This window comes from Pararge aegeria, chromosome 1 (assembly GCF_905163445.1).
Source record: "Pararge aegeria chromosome 1, ilParAegt1.1, whole genome shotgun sequence".
In the NCBI taxonomy this organism is placed as follows: domain Eukaryota; kingdom Metazoa; phylum Arthropoda; class Insecta; order Lepidoptera; family Nymphalidae; genus Pararge; species Pararge aegeria.
Window position 1 is genome coordinate 4693415 of NC_053180.1, and position 15787 is coordinate 4709201.

The following is a 15787-nucleotide window of genomic DNA, read 5'->3' on the forward strand; positions in this document are numbered from 1 at the left end:
TGTTTTTCGCGGCAGATAGCGTAATTGTCAAATGGCTGCGTCCGGCATACCAAAGGTTAAATCAGTTATCATTTGACGGCGTTATGGTGTAAAATCACACTTCCGTCCCAAAAGAACTGAGCTTCATTTCTAGATAAAAAGCATCCTATATTACTTCTTATACCCAGTGGCGTGCATCTCATAGATGCAAATAAGCAGTGCATACCCTGACCTCAGGGCCTCTCAGACCATAAGGACGACTTAAAATTTAAAAATTGAAAAAAAATTTAACAATTTATAGAAAACTATAAAAGCGCCATCTAGTTAAAACCGGCCGCACTTCTATGTAAATCAATGGACAAGTCCCGTGTCATGGTTTAGAACTAAAATAGACAAACTGCATAATATTTCGACTATATTTTAATTTTGAGTTGTAAACAGTATCCCTAAATAAAAAGTAACGCTTTAAATATAATTTAAATCTCATAAAATTAGCTGGGGTTTTCACGATTAAGTATCCATTGCCGGGCAAATCGTTTATTCGTCGCTCGAATTAATGCGCCGCGCCGCCGCGGTCTCCATAGAAGCACGGCGATTGAATGCATCTGTCGTTACTTGTGTGCACCAGCACACAAGGAAGTTCTGGTGTGTAGTGATATAATCGCGTGCGTGCTTAGACAATATTTGGCTCTTTCTATGTGTGCGAGTTTTCCAGGATTCCAGTATAGGGGTTTCGCTTGTGTGCAAATCTTAAAAGCACTGCTTACGGAAATTTGAAATCCAAATGTATGCTTTGTTTTTTTATAAGCACAAGTAATTTGCTTTGTTTGTTATTGTTTTAAACGGCAATCATTATTTTTTGTAGTTAAAAAATTTATCAATGAATTTTATTACATTCAAGATCATTAGAAATTTATAAGTACCTAATTTGTTCAAAAAGTATATTAAAATAACCAAATTAAAAGTTGCCGAATTATGTTAAATAAATTATTAACGTATACCAGGTGCCATTGGTAACTGATGAAGTAATATTCTTCAAATGACAACTTTTAATAGCATTTGTGTACTAAGAAAATATTACGGACATATTTTGACTATGATATTCTCATTATCGCTGGCGATCGCTCAGCGCCATTATTGTTTACCTTTTACCTTCTGTCATAACAACTTATATTCACCGAATTAGAATTAGGTAATTACTGTTTTTTTCGTTTGCTGTACGGTTGTTTGTAAATAGTTACAATTATTATTGTTAACATTAACCTTTGTGACAGTGTACTGTTGTAAATGATTGTGAGGAATATTCTTAGTGTAAGAAAGTTCTTATATTCGGCGTGCGATCTGATGGTTCAGTGTGCTTGGAAAATGTAGGTAAGTTTAGAGCTAATTCTTAACTAACGTCTTAACTAAGATTATTCGTAAATGAAGGAATGCACCTACAAGGAGCGGCACGTAAAAAGAGCTCTGACTGACTTACAGAAACAGGCGAATAGCAGTGATCAATGTTTTGTTTCATTATTTATTTATAATAATACCTACCTATGTTTGTTTATTGTTTACACTAAAAAAACATTATTTAATGTAATTGCCGCAATGGCAGACAATTTTAAAAACTCGCTAGTCGGTCGTCTCAGAGCTTACTATACCTACTGGAAATAGGAGATGATGAGAAGATCTACACGGGTATCACAAACAATGTTAGGTTAGGTACCTACTCACAAATAAAATTATACAGTAACATCAAAATAGCATGTTCAGTACCTATTTTTTTATGCATACCCTGACCGAAAACCCTATGCACGCCACTGCTTATACCTTCAGGAATATGTGTACAAAGTTTCGTGATGATCGGTTTAGTAGTTTTTGCGTGAAAGCGTAACAAACAAACTTACATTCACATTTATAATATTAGTAGGGATTAAAAAGTATATTAAATAGCTGCTGCTAGCTCTAGCCAAAGATCTTATTTTTTTTTCACAAATCCCGTGAGAACCGTTTGTGTTCCCGGAATAAAAATTAGCCTATGTTACGCCGCGTCACCAATGCCAAATATCAAGTTGCTTGGTTACTTAATTAAGGCGGTAAGGAAGGACAAACGAACAAACGCACTTTCATCATCGTCATCTTAGTACGAAAGTATGAATTTCGTTTTAATAAAAACTTAAGTACATACTTGCAAATTAATGCCAATGCACATCAATTTGGCAAATAGGCAAAATAGGTATTTTATATCGTTTGCCTTGCTTGTATTCAGCGAGTTAATAACATTGTGAGATGGTGATAACAAAAACAACACCCGGCTAGTTTTATAGGTTTCTTGGATCAGGCAAAGATTGGAATTCTCGTAGCTTTAGTTGTAAGTTGAATGTAATTATCGCATCATTTACGTAATGTACGCATCAGAAGTGCCATCTATGTGCATATTTGAATAATGAAATATTTCACTTTGACTTTAACTACATGCGACTCGTTTTATGTCGTCTGTCTATGTGCCCTTGGGGTGTAAACAATCCGCTCTTCAGCGCTGTAGGCAACCTTAAATCACTATTTTCTTAACTCAAATGAACTATAACAGTTTGACCTTGAATGTTTATAGGCTTGTAGATATCTACTTCTTTTTCATGATCAGTTGGTCTCCGAAGCGTTTTTTAATTTCCTTCTTATCCAACTTTCCCATAGCGTTCCTAGGCATCACGTCCACTACCAACATCGTTCTCGGCAACTGGTAAGGTGCCAACTTTTTCCCAGCGACGTCTTTCAACTCCCTCAAATCGAGTGTAGCTTTTTCCTTGAGAACTATTACAGTGGCAATGATTTCACCGTAATTATTGTCATCTATACCTAAAACTGCTGCGTCAGCGACGCTTGGGTGTTCCAGAATGGCGGATTCGACTTGTAATGCGCTGACTTTGTAGCCGCCGGTTTTTATGATGTCCACGGAAGTGCGGCCGAGGATTTTGAACCTGCCGTCGGAGAATGACGCGGTGTCTCCCGTACGGAACCAATCGTCCTCGGTGAAATCGGGAGAGTCCAGTTGAGGAGCTCGGTTCCAGTATCTGCATACCAAAACATTTTTGCATCACCATCGACCCGTTACTCGCCCACTACATGGCACGGGTCTCTACTCAGTATGAAAGGGGCTTGGACCCAGTGCGGATTGCTAGACTCCACACGACCTTGAGAACATTATGGAGAGTTTCCTGGCATGCAGGTTTCCTCAAGATGTTTTCCTTCACCATTAAAGTTAATATAATTAATTGCTCAAATTAAATAAGCACACGACCTTGAGAACCTTATGGAGAGTTTCCTGGCATGCAGGTTTCCTCACGATGTTTTCCTTCACCATTAAAGTTAATATAATTATTGCTCAAATTAAATAAGCACACGACCTTGAGAACCTTATGGAGAGTTTCCTGGCATGCAGGTTTCCTCACGATGTTTTCCTTCACCATTAAAGTTAATATAATTATTGCTCAAATTAAATAAGCACACGACCTTGAGAACCTTATGGAGAGTTTCCAGGCATACAGGTTTTCTCACGATGTTTTCCTTTAGGTAGATTGGAAGCAGCCACCTTCGCTCTCATCTTCCGCAAGATAGAAAAGTGATTGTAAATGTTGATGTTGGAAAAGAGCAACTACTGAGTTTCTTGCCGGCTCTTCTCGGTAGAATCTGCTTTCCGAACCGGTGGTGGAGTCACTACAAACATACATACTTGACGTTTCAAAAGTGAATAAATATGAAATAACTGAATTTTGAATTTAATTTTTGACTTTGACTTTGGGATCGATCTTTTCTTAGGCTGAATATTCACTTCGCAGGTTCCAGGAGTGGGATATTCACAAAAGGCCTGTAACAGTCCACTGCTGGACTAAAAGGCTCTTCCAATGGGGGGGTTTTGTGAGCACACTGCTGCACGTTCTCCGCTATATTCCCTTAGTCACCTCGTACGAGCCCCGAGGAAAGAGAAGGGGTGGTGACAATTGTATGCTGATCTGCCGTCACCACAAGTGTACGCTTACTTATGACTTTAGCTAATAACAATGATCTCACCTAGAGAAGACAGCCGGTCCTTTGAGCAACAGTTCTCCTTCGAAGACGCCAGTCTCGCTCAGCTTGTGTTCTACCACAGTAGTTTTCCAACTACCCTCAAAGGATTCCTTGGTTGGTGTTAAGCCAAGTCTGTCGAGATATATCTGTAAGAATACATTTAAAATTCAATATACAGTGTAAACTCTTTATAACGTTATCCTTTATAACGATAAACTCCCTATAACGTTGGAGTGAGCCCAAGTTGGTTGGTTTGCGTTAAAACTCACATATTGAAACACTCTTTATAGCGATACGCCATTCTCTATTACGAAGAAATGTGTTCATATTTGTAGACAGTAAATATTTATTATCGGTATTATTGTTTATGTTATGTTATCAGGTAACAAAAGACTTTGAAGCTCCGAAACATCCGAGGTCGGTCTAGCTTTTGTTATCCTTAATTGCCTTGTACACGTGCAGTATGACGCATTGTTTTCTCGGAAGTGATGGTCTTCGACCAAGCATACTGGGTACCTATCGTATTATCAGTCGTAAACCTACTTTGAAACTGTTAACATGGCCAGTAAACGGAAAGCGATTAGTGTTGACGAAAAATGAATAGGATACATAAAATAATACAAAACAAGTACTGGCATAGCAAAAAACGTCAGACGAAATTATCAGACTATATGTGTAAACAATAATTTATATGTATAAGCATTTATTATCTAAGACATACATACAATTAAAAATTCTTATTAATTTGGTTTTTTTTTGTTCACTCCATATAACGATAACTCTCTATAACGACAAAAAAATGCTCAGTCCCTCGAGTTTCGTTATAAAGAGTTTACACTGTAATTTATAAATAATAACAGCGCTGATAACCTAGTGGTTAGGACTTCGGCTACACTTTCGGGGGGCCGAGTTCGAATCCTCGCACCTCTAACTTTTCTAAGTTAAGTGCGTTTTAAGTAATTAAACTATCACTTGCTTCAACGGTGAAGGTAAACATCGTTGTAAAACTTGCATGAGTTCTCCATAATATTCTCTTTATAATCTTTCTATTCTGTTAGACTTGTTTTAGGAGTTATTGTATTATGTTGACGGCCGATTGGCGCAGTTTGCAGCGACCTTACTTTCTGAGCCCAAAGCCGCGGGTTCGATTCCCACTACTGGAAAATGTTTGTGTGATGAGCATGAATGTTTTTCAGTGTCCAGGTGTTGATATGTATTTTCTAAGTATTTATGTTTATTATTCTTAAAATTATTCATCAGTCATCTTTGTATCCATAACACAAGCTACGCTTACTTTGGGGCTAGATGGCGATGTGTGTATTGTCGTAGTATATTTATTTATTATTATTCTATTAGGTGTTATTATAGGCACATGAGTGAGGCTTAAAACCTACGCCTGAGGACGTTGGACGGCTTCCTTGCATGTCCTGCGAAATTTTGCTCTGCTAATAGGCTATGTTTTTGCATTTATCATCAGCTTGGCCAATAATTAACATATGAAAATAAATACACTTTGCAATACACACGGTCGGCCGGAGTAAAACTTCTTAAAAGCAGGCTACGAATGATTGAGACGCGGATATAGAGTATCTGAAGTATTAGGATTAATGTAAAGTTTTGTGTTATGTAGTCCCATAGATGAATATTTTTTTTATGAAGAATTTACATTAATACTTATCTATAGATATAAAAGAAAGTTTTGTTAGTTACGCCATTTATAACTGAAGAACGGCTGGACTAATTTTTGTGATATTTGATTTTTTGGAATCCTCTTAGACCGGAATAGGATAATAAGTATTAAAATATAACATTCATAAAAAAAAATATCCGCGGTAAGAAGTTCGCCGGGACAGCTAGTAGTAGGTATATACACACATCGCAATGTAGTCCCAAAGTAAGCGTTGCTTGTGGTATGGGTACTAAGATGACTGGTGAATATTTTTATGAATAATACACATAAACACTTATAATATACAGATATAATACCCAGTGTTTGGGTGTTTATGGGAAAAACATTCATGTCTATCACACAAACGATCTCCAGTTGTGGGAATCGAACCCACAGTCTTGGACTCAGAAAGTACGCTCACTGCCCTCTGCGCCAATCGGTCGTCAAATTCTATCTTATTCTCTCACCGACTTAATCTTATAAATGTATATATATAAATAAATAAATATATATATATATACTACGACAATACACACATCGCCACCTAGCCCCATATTAAGCTTAGCTTGTGTTATGGGCACTAAGATGACTTATGAATACTTTTATGAGTAATATACATAAATAATTAGAATATACATATATATAAACATCCAGCCACTGAAAAATATTCACGCTCATCACACAAACATTTTCCAGTAGTGGGAATCGAACCCACGGCATTGCACTCAAAAAGCAGCCAATCGGCCGTCAATGTGTCTGTCTGTTTCTTTACCGTAACGCATATTCGTTTCATGGAGATTATTATCTACAAATAAACTAAATACCCGAGTATCAGGATCTGGTGATTCCACAGTGACTGAAGGCTGCAGACCCTTGTCAGTCACAGTCGCCAACCTGGCCGATACCCCCGGGAGGGGTGAGCCCACACAACCCAGAGTTCTGCCTTCCACGGGTCTATAGGGGTTGCTGAGGGCCATACCACACTCCGACATGCCGTATCGCTCTAGAAGCCTTATTCCTGAGATCTGGAAATAAAAATATCATGAAAAACTAAATGAGAAATGCCGTATATATTATATATTATTACTAGCTGTTGCCCGCGACTTCGTCTGCGTTAGATTTTGTTTTTAAAGTATTCAGTATCGCTAAGCCTTAAATGAGTATAGTAGTATATATATATATATATATATAACATGTGACTGTCAATTAATTATAGACAAATAATTTGCAATAAAATAAAATTGCGACTATAATTAAAGATCTAAGCTTTCCTATCTCTTAAGTTGGACCAGACTGCTCACGGTGAGCCAATTTAATTTTAAATCGGTTAAGTAGTTTAGGAGTCCATCGCGGACAAACATCGTGACAGGAGATTTATATATATTAAGATTATGGGGTAATGATGCTGATATAGATTCTATTTTCGTCCTGCAGAAAAGGGCTGTTCGTGCGATACATAAAATGGGCCCAAGAGAGTCATTAAGGGATAAATTTAAAGAAGTTAAAATAATGACACATATGAAAATTTAATTTATGTCCATAAAAATATATCAAAATTTAAAAAGAAAATGCACTGTAACAATATAAATATTAGAAGCAAAAATAAACTCGTTGTGCAGTTTACTAAGCTATACAAAATTGCAAATTCATTCAAGGGCAATTGTATTTTATTTTGGAACGCTCGTAGCTTTAGATTTAAGTTGGCGAAAGAAGTTATCACCACCTCCTTACAATTATGTAAACAAATATGTATGAACGCTTCATAAGTGCCTGTGATAGGCCTACATGAATAAAGAAACTTTGAATTTGAAATTGAATTCATATATTTATTTATTTATTTATTTATCTATTTACCTGCTCCCACTTCTTAAACAAAGTCTCCGGCAAGGCAGCAGATCCGGCGCACATTAGACGCATTTTCGAGGACAACGTCGTCCGAACGTAGTCCTGCGTCTTTTTGTCCGCGAACATTTTGTCGTAGTCAGCAGCTAAGCGTGTGTACATCGCGGGAACCCCGTGGAATACCGACACACGGGAGTCTTCCCGGTCACCAGTGCCCAGGAGACGAGCCCAGACCGTGTGAGACGCGAACGATGGCAGCATTCGTATTCTGGAACAAAGCTACTATTTTATTTATTTATTTTGACAACAACTACTTTATTTTGGAGTGACTACTCAATGGAGTTTCAGGACATCAAGTCACCTATGTATACCTATCTACTTATAAGTAAGAAAAATAAAAAATAAAAAATTGACTGCCTATTGGCGCAGTTTGCTGCGACCCCGCTTTCTGAGCCCTGGAAATTGTTTGTGTGATGAGCATGAATGTTTTTCAGTGTCTGGGTGTTTATATGTATATTGTAAGTATTTATGTATATAATTCATAAAAATATTCATCAGGCACCTTAGTACCCATAACACAAGCTACTAGCTTACTTTGGGGCTAGATGGCGATGTGTGTATTGTCATAGTATATTTATTTATTACTCTTTATTTGCACACAAGTAAAAATACAGAGGAAGAATAAAAAAAACACAGACAGAAGCAGTATACAGAAGGCGGCATTATCACTTCGTAGCGATCTCTTCCAGGCAACCTTAGGATAAGGAAAACAAAAGGATAACAGACTGCAGGTTGTGCTTACTTTGAACCTCGGTCGCCTTTTAAATTCCATCTGTCCAAACGATCGAACTTCTTTCTTTGCTCCTCTTTTCTCTATGCCCTTCATAACATTGAGGTCAATGCATCTCTTTCTACTTAGCTTTTTCTGTGTGCATACATTACAGAGACGTATCTTGATCTTCAGCTCTTCGAAGTGAAACGTTTCCATATGGTATGGAATAAGAGCAAGAAGTTTTACTTACCTAGCTACAGCTGCCAGAGAAGCATTTACACATGGTGCAGAATAAAAAACAAAAGAAGATTCACATACGTAGTTTGGCATAAAAACAGGAAGATTTACTTATCTAGCTCCAGCTGCCAGAGAAACGATCCCACATAACATGGAATAAGTGTCAAAAGATGTAATTGCCTAGCTCCAGCTTTCACGCCATGTTTAAACGATTCTCCGGCGGGGAAACGTTTAAACATGGCGTGAAATAAAAGCAAGAAGAAAGTTTACTTACCTAGCTCTAAGGAGCGTTTTCATATGGCGTGAAATAAGAGATTAATTAAAAGATTTATTACTTAGCTCCAGCTACTAGAGTAGTGATCCCAAAGGTGTTGAATTGGATGAGGGAAACTATTTCCTTACATAGTTCCAGCTATCAGAGAATCTTTCCCACAGGCGTGGAATAAGAGCAAAAAGAAGATTTCCTTACTTACCTAGTCCCAGCTGCCAGAGTAGCTTTACCACACGGTATGGAATAAGAGCAAAAAGATTTACTTACAGCAAGAATATTTATTTACCTAGCTTGAGCTGCCATAGAATCCTGTCTACATGGTGTGCAATAAGAGCAAGAAGAAGTTTCACTTTAGCTCCATCTGCCAGAGAAGTGTTCAAACATGACATAGAATACGTGCAAGATGAAGATTGACTTACATAGCTCCATCTGCCAGAGAAGTGTTTGAACTTGACGTAGAATATATGCAAGATGAAGATTGACTTACCTAGCTCCATCTGCCTGAGAAGTATTTAAACATGACGTAGAATACGTGCAAGATGAAGATTGACTTACCTAGCTCCAGCTGCCAGAGAAGTGTTTAAACATGACGTAGAATACGTGCAAGATGAAGATTGACTTACCTAGCTCCATCTGCCAGGGAAGTTTTTAACATGACGTAGAATACATGCAAGATGAAGATTGACTTACCTAGCTCCATCCGCCAGAGAAGTGTTTAAACATGACGTAGAATACGTGCAAGATGAAGATTGACTTACCTAGCTCCAGCTGCCAGGGAAGTTTTTAACATGACGTAGAATACATGCAAGATGAAGATTGACTTACCTAGCTCCATCCGCCAGAGAAGTGTTTAAACATGACGTAGAATACGTGCAAGATGAAGATTGACTTACCTAGCTCCAGCTGCCAGAGAGGCGTTAAGGGAATTAAGTTGTCCATGTATATGGTGCAAGGGCAACGTGTGTAGGACCACATCAGACGCAGAGTACTGCCACGCGGCCTGCAGTGATGCTATCTGTGTGGTGAGCATGTTGTGCGTCCAAACCACACCTTTGGGCTTGCTGGTTGTACCTGGAATAAAAGACTTCTAATAAAAAGCTGATTATATTAAGGTTGAAGAGTTTTTTAAGTTTGTTTGTTTGAACGCACTTTTCTCTAAATCCATCTGGTAGTTCCACCAGTTAAAACAATATTATAAATTTAAAATGCGTATAAAAATTTTCCGGACCGACAGGATGTGAACTGTAAAGGGCATATACACTAATTTCGGCATCGACGGTAGGAGAGCCGTAGCTTAATTGTTTAAAGCGCTCAGCCAGCGATTGCCAGAAAGTCGCAGGTTTAAACCCTGTCGGTTACGAAAATTCCTCCAAGTGTAGGTAAACACACTAATTATAAAAAATTTAAAACAATATGTTGAAAATTTATATTAAAACATAAAAATACCTACCACTGGTATAAATAAGCATAGCCTCTGTACCACCGTACCACATATTCGATGGACCAACATCACTAATTGAATCTTCCTGTGCATATCCTTGATCACCTTTGCCTCTATTATCTTCGGCCAGATCATCTTTGCCATTCATAACTTTGGCCAGATCATCTTTGCCATTCATAACTTTGGCCAGATTATCTTTGCCATTCATAACTTCGGCTAGACTTTCTTTGCCATAATCATCCTGGCCATCTTTAGGCCTATATACAACTAGTAAAGGTTTTTTGAGCTCTTCAGAGACTGGACGGAGGATTTTCTCATAGTCTTGTAGGCAAATGATTAAATTTGATCCACTGTCTGTAATATAGTATTTTAGCATCTCAGCTGGATGAAGTGGGGTCAGCGGTACAGCTGGAAGAAAACCATTATGGTAAATTAAATTTACAGCTGTAAAAGTTATATTTATAGCTATAAAAGCATAGACCAAATACTTATGATAAGAAACCTCGAAAAGAGATGTCACAGTCATAATTTCTAAATTGTGTTGTCAGGGTGCGTAGAGGCTTCAGCCACTGTCCGTTAAAGATCTCCCACGTGTGCGAAGTACAAAATCTATCAATCCGTACCCATACCCTGCCCATCATAAGGAGGTTTTGACATGTGTCTTTGTCTATTGTAAAACTTACCTATATTCCCCGTCATCCATATTGCCCATTGCACAACAATGTGAGAGGCATCATTGCTACACATGTATGAAATAGTGTATTCAGTTTCACCCACTACAAACAAAAAATATAAAAGTTAATGATATATTTGAGGAATGCAGAACCATTTAAAACTGAGACAAGTTACAAAGGGATCAGATAAGATTACCTCTCCAAATGTCCAAAATTCTTCAATAGAAGGTAAAGTCTTCAAACAGTGAGTATCAAAGGATAGAGAATAACATAGGCTGAATGGCGCAGTGGGCAGCGACCCTGCTTTCTGAGTCCAAGGTTGTGGGTTCGATTCCCATAACTGGAAAATGTTTGTGTGATGAACATGATTGTTTTTCAGTGTCTGGGTGTTTATCTGTATATTATAAGTATTAATGAGTATTATATTCATAAAAACATTTAACAGCTATCTTATAGCTGCTAAATATCATAACACAAGCTACCCTTACTTTGGGGCTAGATTGCGATGTGTGTAATGTCGTAGTATATTTATTTATTTATTTATTTATTATTTATTTTATTTATTTATACGCTAGGTTCCTATAGTACTTGTAAAGAACTGTAATAAACAAGAACGAAGGACACAGGAATCAGATAATATATAAAAATACAAAAAATAATATCTTACAAAGTTGAGCTCCAATATCTTTACTAAGTGCGGTGGCGGCTCGATACAGGGTAGCATAAGTGTAGGTACCAAAGTCATCCTGCAGGGCAATACGTGATGGGAACAATAATGCTCTTCGGAATACTGGCACTGCTCCGCCTATTAAAGAATAAAGTTAAGATACAGGTTTTTTTTCTGAATGCTATTTCCAAGGAGGTAGAATATGCAAGTGTGTTCAGACGATGTTTATTAAATCAAGATATGAGGAGAAAATAAGTAAGTTTGTAGAGTTTATTAGGACACTTACCAGCCCTAATGTCTTGGTTAAATGAATTCAAGAGTTCTGGACATGCCTCTTCTTTGACAGCTGCATTAGAAACACATCTATAAGCTGAAAATCCAAAAGGTTTTCGTAAAAGCCGGTTAATAATGCGCAAAGATCGAAATGGAATTTCCATTGTATTTATCTTTCGAGTACGATATTTTAAAACGAGATAAAGCAGACACTCGTATCACTATATTGAGATTAGTGAAATTAAAATACAGCTTTATAATGAACGAAAAATAAAGTTTCAGAGATAAGAAAAAATGAAATGAGATTATTTTGAATTTTGGTTACAATGACATTTGACAAAACAGGGGACTGTCAGTTCTGAAATTTAGTCACTGTCACTGAATTTAGTTTTATTACAATTATATTTTATTTATATTTCTCGCGGACCTGCTTTAGCAGACAGACACGTTAATTATATTCCTTGTCAGAGAATATAATCGGGGAATATAATTTTTGTCTCCTGACTGGGCTAGCCCTGCTGCAGGTTCAACAACAGGTTTTTTTTTCCTAGTCAGGCTTTAATTTTTTATTGACATATCGAAATACATATATCGGAAGACAGACGCACAACATTGAAACAATTTTTTATCTATAAATCGTGATCGTATAAAAAAAATTCTCGAAAGAAATATGGATTTCGATATTTTTTTTACAAGCTAATTGAAAATATATGATGAATGAACGACTCAATTCAACACTCATGGAGTTGCGCGTTGTCACTTGACACTTCATCCTTAAACATCTGTGCTTGACAGCTATTCTAAATTTGTGTTTGTTGCTGTTTCGTTAAACTAAAAATGATTATTTCTGAGTAAACATGTCGTAAATAAGTATTAGTAAATAAGCTAAAACAATGGTAGTCAACGCTCCAGACTCCCCCACCCAAGCAGAAGTAATTTTCGTTATAGAAGCAACGTCTGCCAATAGTGCCTATATAAGTGAATTAAAAACCAATTATATTATACCTACACTCGAGTAAGTACAAGTAGTCAAATACATTAAATTTTTACACGAGGTTAGCTCTTTATTTACATAAAAATAGTTGGTAACAGCTGGTTTTTAAAATTTTGGACCTTGCTTCGCTAAATTTCAATCTGATATTAATTCCCGTCCCTGTTTGATCTTAGTGTTAAAAAGCTGTTTTGTAGCTATGCAACGTTGTGGAAAAATTTCAAGTCAATCTATTAAGTACTTGTTGTGCTTTTCCAATGCAAACATGTGGATGCTGAATTCTTCTGTACCAGATGAAGTGATACTCAAACAATAGTCTATAAAAGTCCACTGCATTAATGACATTCTCTTAGTTACCTATTACAACACTTGCAGGAAATAGAAGGGTTGTTCTAAAAAAGATCCCTTCTTGTTTCTCTCTGAGTACATTAATTGCAAAGTGTAAGACATAAGAGCCCAAGTGTTGTTGGTAAACCTATATGTAAACAGTGTTTTCATTACTTTCTAATATAAAGAATTTTTGTATATGAATTTATTAAAACGATAAAAATTTAGTCATAAAGAATTCAAACAAAAAAAACAAGCAAACCCTGTTTTCATGTTTGTTGAAACCATAAAAAACATTCACAAAATTCAGACAAAAAACAAGCAAGTTCTCCAACTTTACATTAGTAGTGATTATGAAACTACCATAATACCAAAAAGTCTTCAATATGTGGAAGAGACTAACAGAGATAGAGTATACCATTAAACTTCATGGAAGTTGAAAAGTGTCCTTACTTATCCAGGACTTTCAAGTACTTGTAATTATTATCTTGTTTGTACATTGCAGATATTTTCATGGAGGAGCTTTAGAAGAGGGAGTAGGGAGTGGATCAGTTTATGGCATAGTAGCTTATCAAGCTGCCGACTGTCACCCTGGACTTCCTGTTGCAACATTTGGACCCTTCACATGTCCACAGGCAGTTGTGGAGACTGTCGATAAAATACAGTATGTATTATTATGGCTGTCCCGTGCATTTTATTTATAATGTATGGGCAGTAATTAAAATTCTAAACTCTAAAATTAACTATCATCAAAGTGTGTGCTTAAGGGTTCCAAAAAGGGTTTGCATTAATAAGGTAGATGAGTAATACAATTTGGAAAAATTGGTCATAGATACAAGTTGTGAAATTAATTTACGGTACCAAATGCTACCAAATGCTCACCGCTGTGGTGTTGGGTTATAGTGTGTTATGTCTAATAGATACTATGTATGCTGTTTATAATGCTGCATAACTGGATTTAAGTAAGCAGTTAAGTTTTAACATTTAGTAGCATATTGTGCTCACAGAAATCTATGTAATATAATAATAGATGGAGTGATTAAAGAGGAAGGTAATGTAGTTAACATGCAGAGTTGACGGCCGAGTGGGGCAGTGGGCAGCAACCCTGCTTTCTGAGTCCAAGGTAGTAGGTTCGATTCCCACAAAACAAAAACATTCATGTTCATCACACAAACATTTTCCAGTGTCTGGGTGGTTATCTGTATATTATAAGTATTTATGTGTCTTATATTCATAAAAAAATATTCATCAGCTATCTTAGTATCCATAACACAAGCTAAGCTTACTTTGGGGTTAGATGGCGATGTGTGTATTGTCGTAGTATATATTTAGTATATTTAGTATTATAGAGAGAGAAAAAGTAGAGAAGAGCAAGGAAATTGAAAGTTTTGGAATGTGACGTTGTAACAAACATGTTTGTGTGATTACACAATACATTGCCTAGCTTTTGTAATGTAACATTTATGAGGTAGATTAAATCAATGTACTACATAATTGTAATAAAAGTTAATTAAACAAAATTACTCAGATTTCTTCCATTAAACAGGTTTATAGGTGGCCATGCAGAAAACAGAGCCTGTGTAACTGAGGCGCTAACGGCTGCTCTGGCTTGTTTAGAGGAGCTGGGCAGATCGGATATACCTCTGCACGTGATATTACTATGTTGTTCCCCACCCTACTCTGCATATGCTGGAGGATTGGTGCCACCAGGTAAATCTCCATTGCTGTAACACTCATTACAACAAAAGAGATATCGCTATTATTGAACAGTCTATTTTATCACAAAAGTACAATGCTTATAAATGATAAGATAGTGATTGTAACTAATATTATAAATGCTAAAATGTGTTTGTTCGTTTGTCCTACATTCACGCATTTTTAGCAACCGATCGTCTTGATTTTTGGCATACATTTAGTTGAAAGCCCAGAGCATAATAATTACCAAATAATGTTGAAGGATGCATAAAGTATGCATCCTTCAACATTATTTCGTAATTCGGTTACACGTTGTATGTACCTGATGGCTGTTATATTAAACATATACTTACTCGTAAGTTTCAACAACTTACCGTCCCACTGTCCTTTGAGAAAATGAGAATGTATATATTTAAGTAATGAAATATTTATTATATGGGTATATGTATATATGCACCACCTAACTATTTTCTGTACCCGTTTTTTATCTTCGCCAATGGTGTCCTGGAAGAAATCGCTATGAAGCGAATAATGCCGCCAAATTGTGTACGTTGTTTTGTTATCCTTTTCTTTTTTTTCTATGTACTTTTTGTGGTGTGCAATAAAAGTATATTAATTCATTCATTCAATGCATGTGCTGAAACGTGGAACATAATAATGTGGGGATATCCTTAGGTGCGCCAGCTACAGTGGAGCAAGCGGCAAGACTAGTGGGTGAGCGAGGCGCCCAGCTGTCAGTCGCTGCGGCTAAGAAGCTACCCGCCCTGCTGGCTTTATACGAGCACGCGGGCGGCGAACTCCACGCCGCGCAACAAAGAAATTATGCTAAGGTATGTTATCATTTAGATTACTGTGCTGAGTGCTGCTAAATGAGTTTTAAAATTTCTATGTTGGAGGGA

The 15787-nt window shown here is 36.8% G+C and overlaps 2 protein-coding genes across 4 annotated transcripts in view; one reads left to right on the forward strand and one right to left on the reverse strand.

Moving 5' to 3' along the window:
* Positions 1-1866: 1866 nt before the first annotated feature.
* LOC120625790 (malonate--CoA ligase ACSF3, mitochondrial) lies at positions 1867-12312 on the reverse strand. Of its 2 annotated transcripts, XM_039893009.1 has the most exons (10): positions 12273-12312; positions 11889-12127; positions 11603-11740; positions 10945-11037; positions 10271-10669; positions 9714-9891; positions 7553-7808; positions 6523-6723; positions 4033-4175; positions 1867-3035 (listed from the first exon to the last, which is right to left on the reverse strand). In XM_039893009.1, exons 2-10 carry the CDS (start codon positions 12037-12039, stop codon positions 2588-2590), a joined length of 2007 nt encoding a protein of 668 aa, XP_039748943.1. In that variant the 5' UTR covers positions 12040-12127; positions 12273-12312; the 3' UTR covers positions 1867-2587. The 2 variants fall into 2 exon arrangements, with proteins under 2 accessions (XP_039748943.1, XP_039748935.1); XM_039893001.1 differs by lacking the exon at positions 12273-12312 and having other exon boundaries at positions 11889-12189.
* A 260-nt stretch (positions 12313-12572) lies between these two features.
* LOC120623474 (mediator of RNA polymerase II transcription subunit 25-like) overlaps positions 12573-15787 on the forward strand; it is a 31020-nt gene continuing 27805 nt past the window's right edge. The window contains exons 1-4 of one of the 2 annotated variants that reach the window (XM_039889513.1): positions 12573-12890; positions 13699-13857; positions 14740-14903; positions 15564-15718. In XM_039889513.1, coding sequence (XP_039745447.1) covers positions 12769-12890; positions 13699-13857; positions 14740-14903; positions 15564-15718 — 600 coding nt within the window. In that variant the 5' untranslated portion in view covers positions 12573-12768. The remainder of the gene's footprint in view (positions 12891-13698; positions 13858-14739; positions 14904-15563; positions 15719-15787) is intronic. The other variant, XM_039889522.1, reaches the window with a different exon arrangement.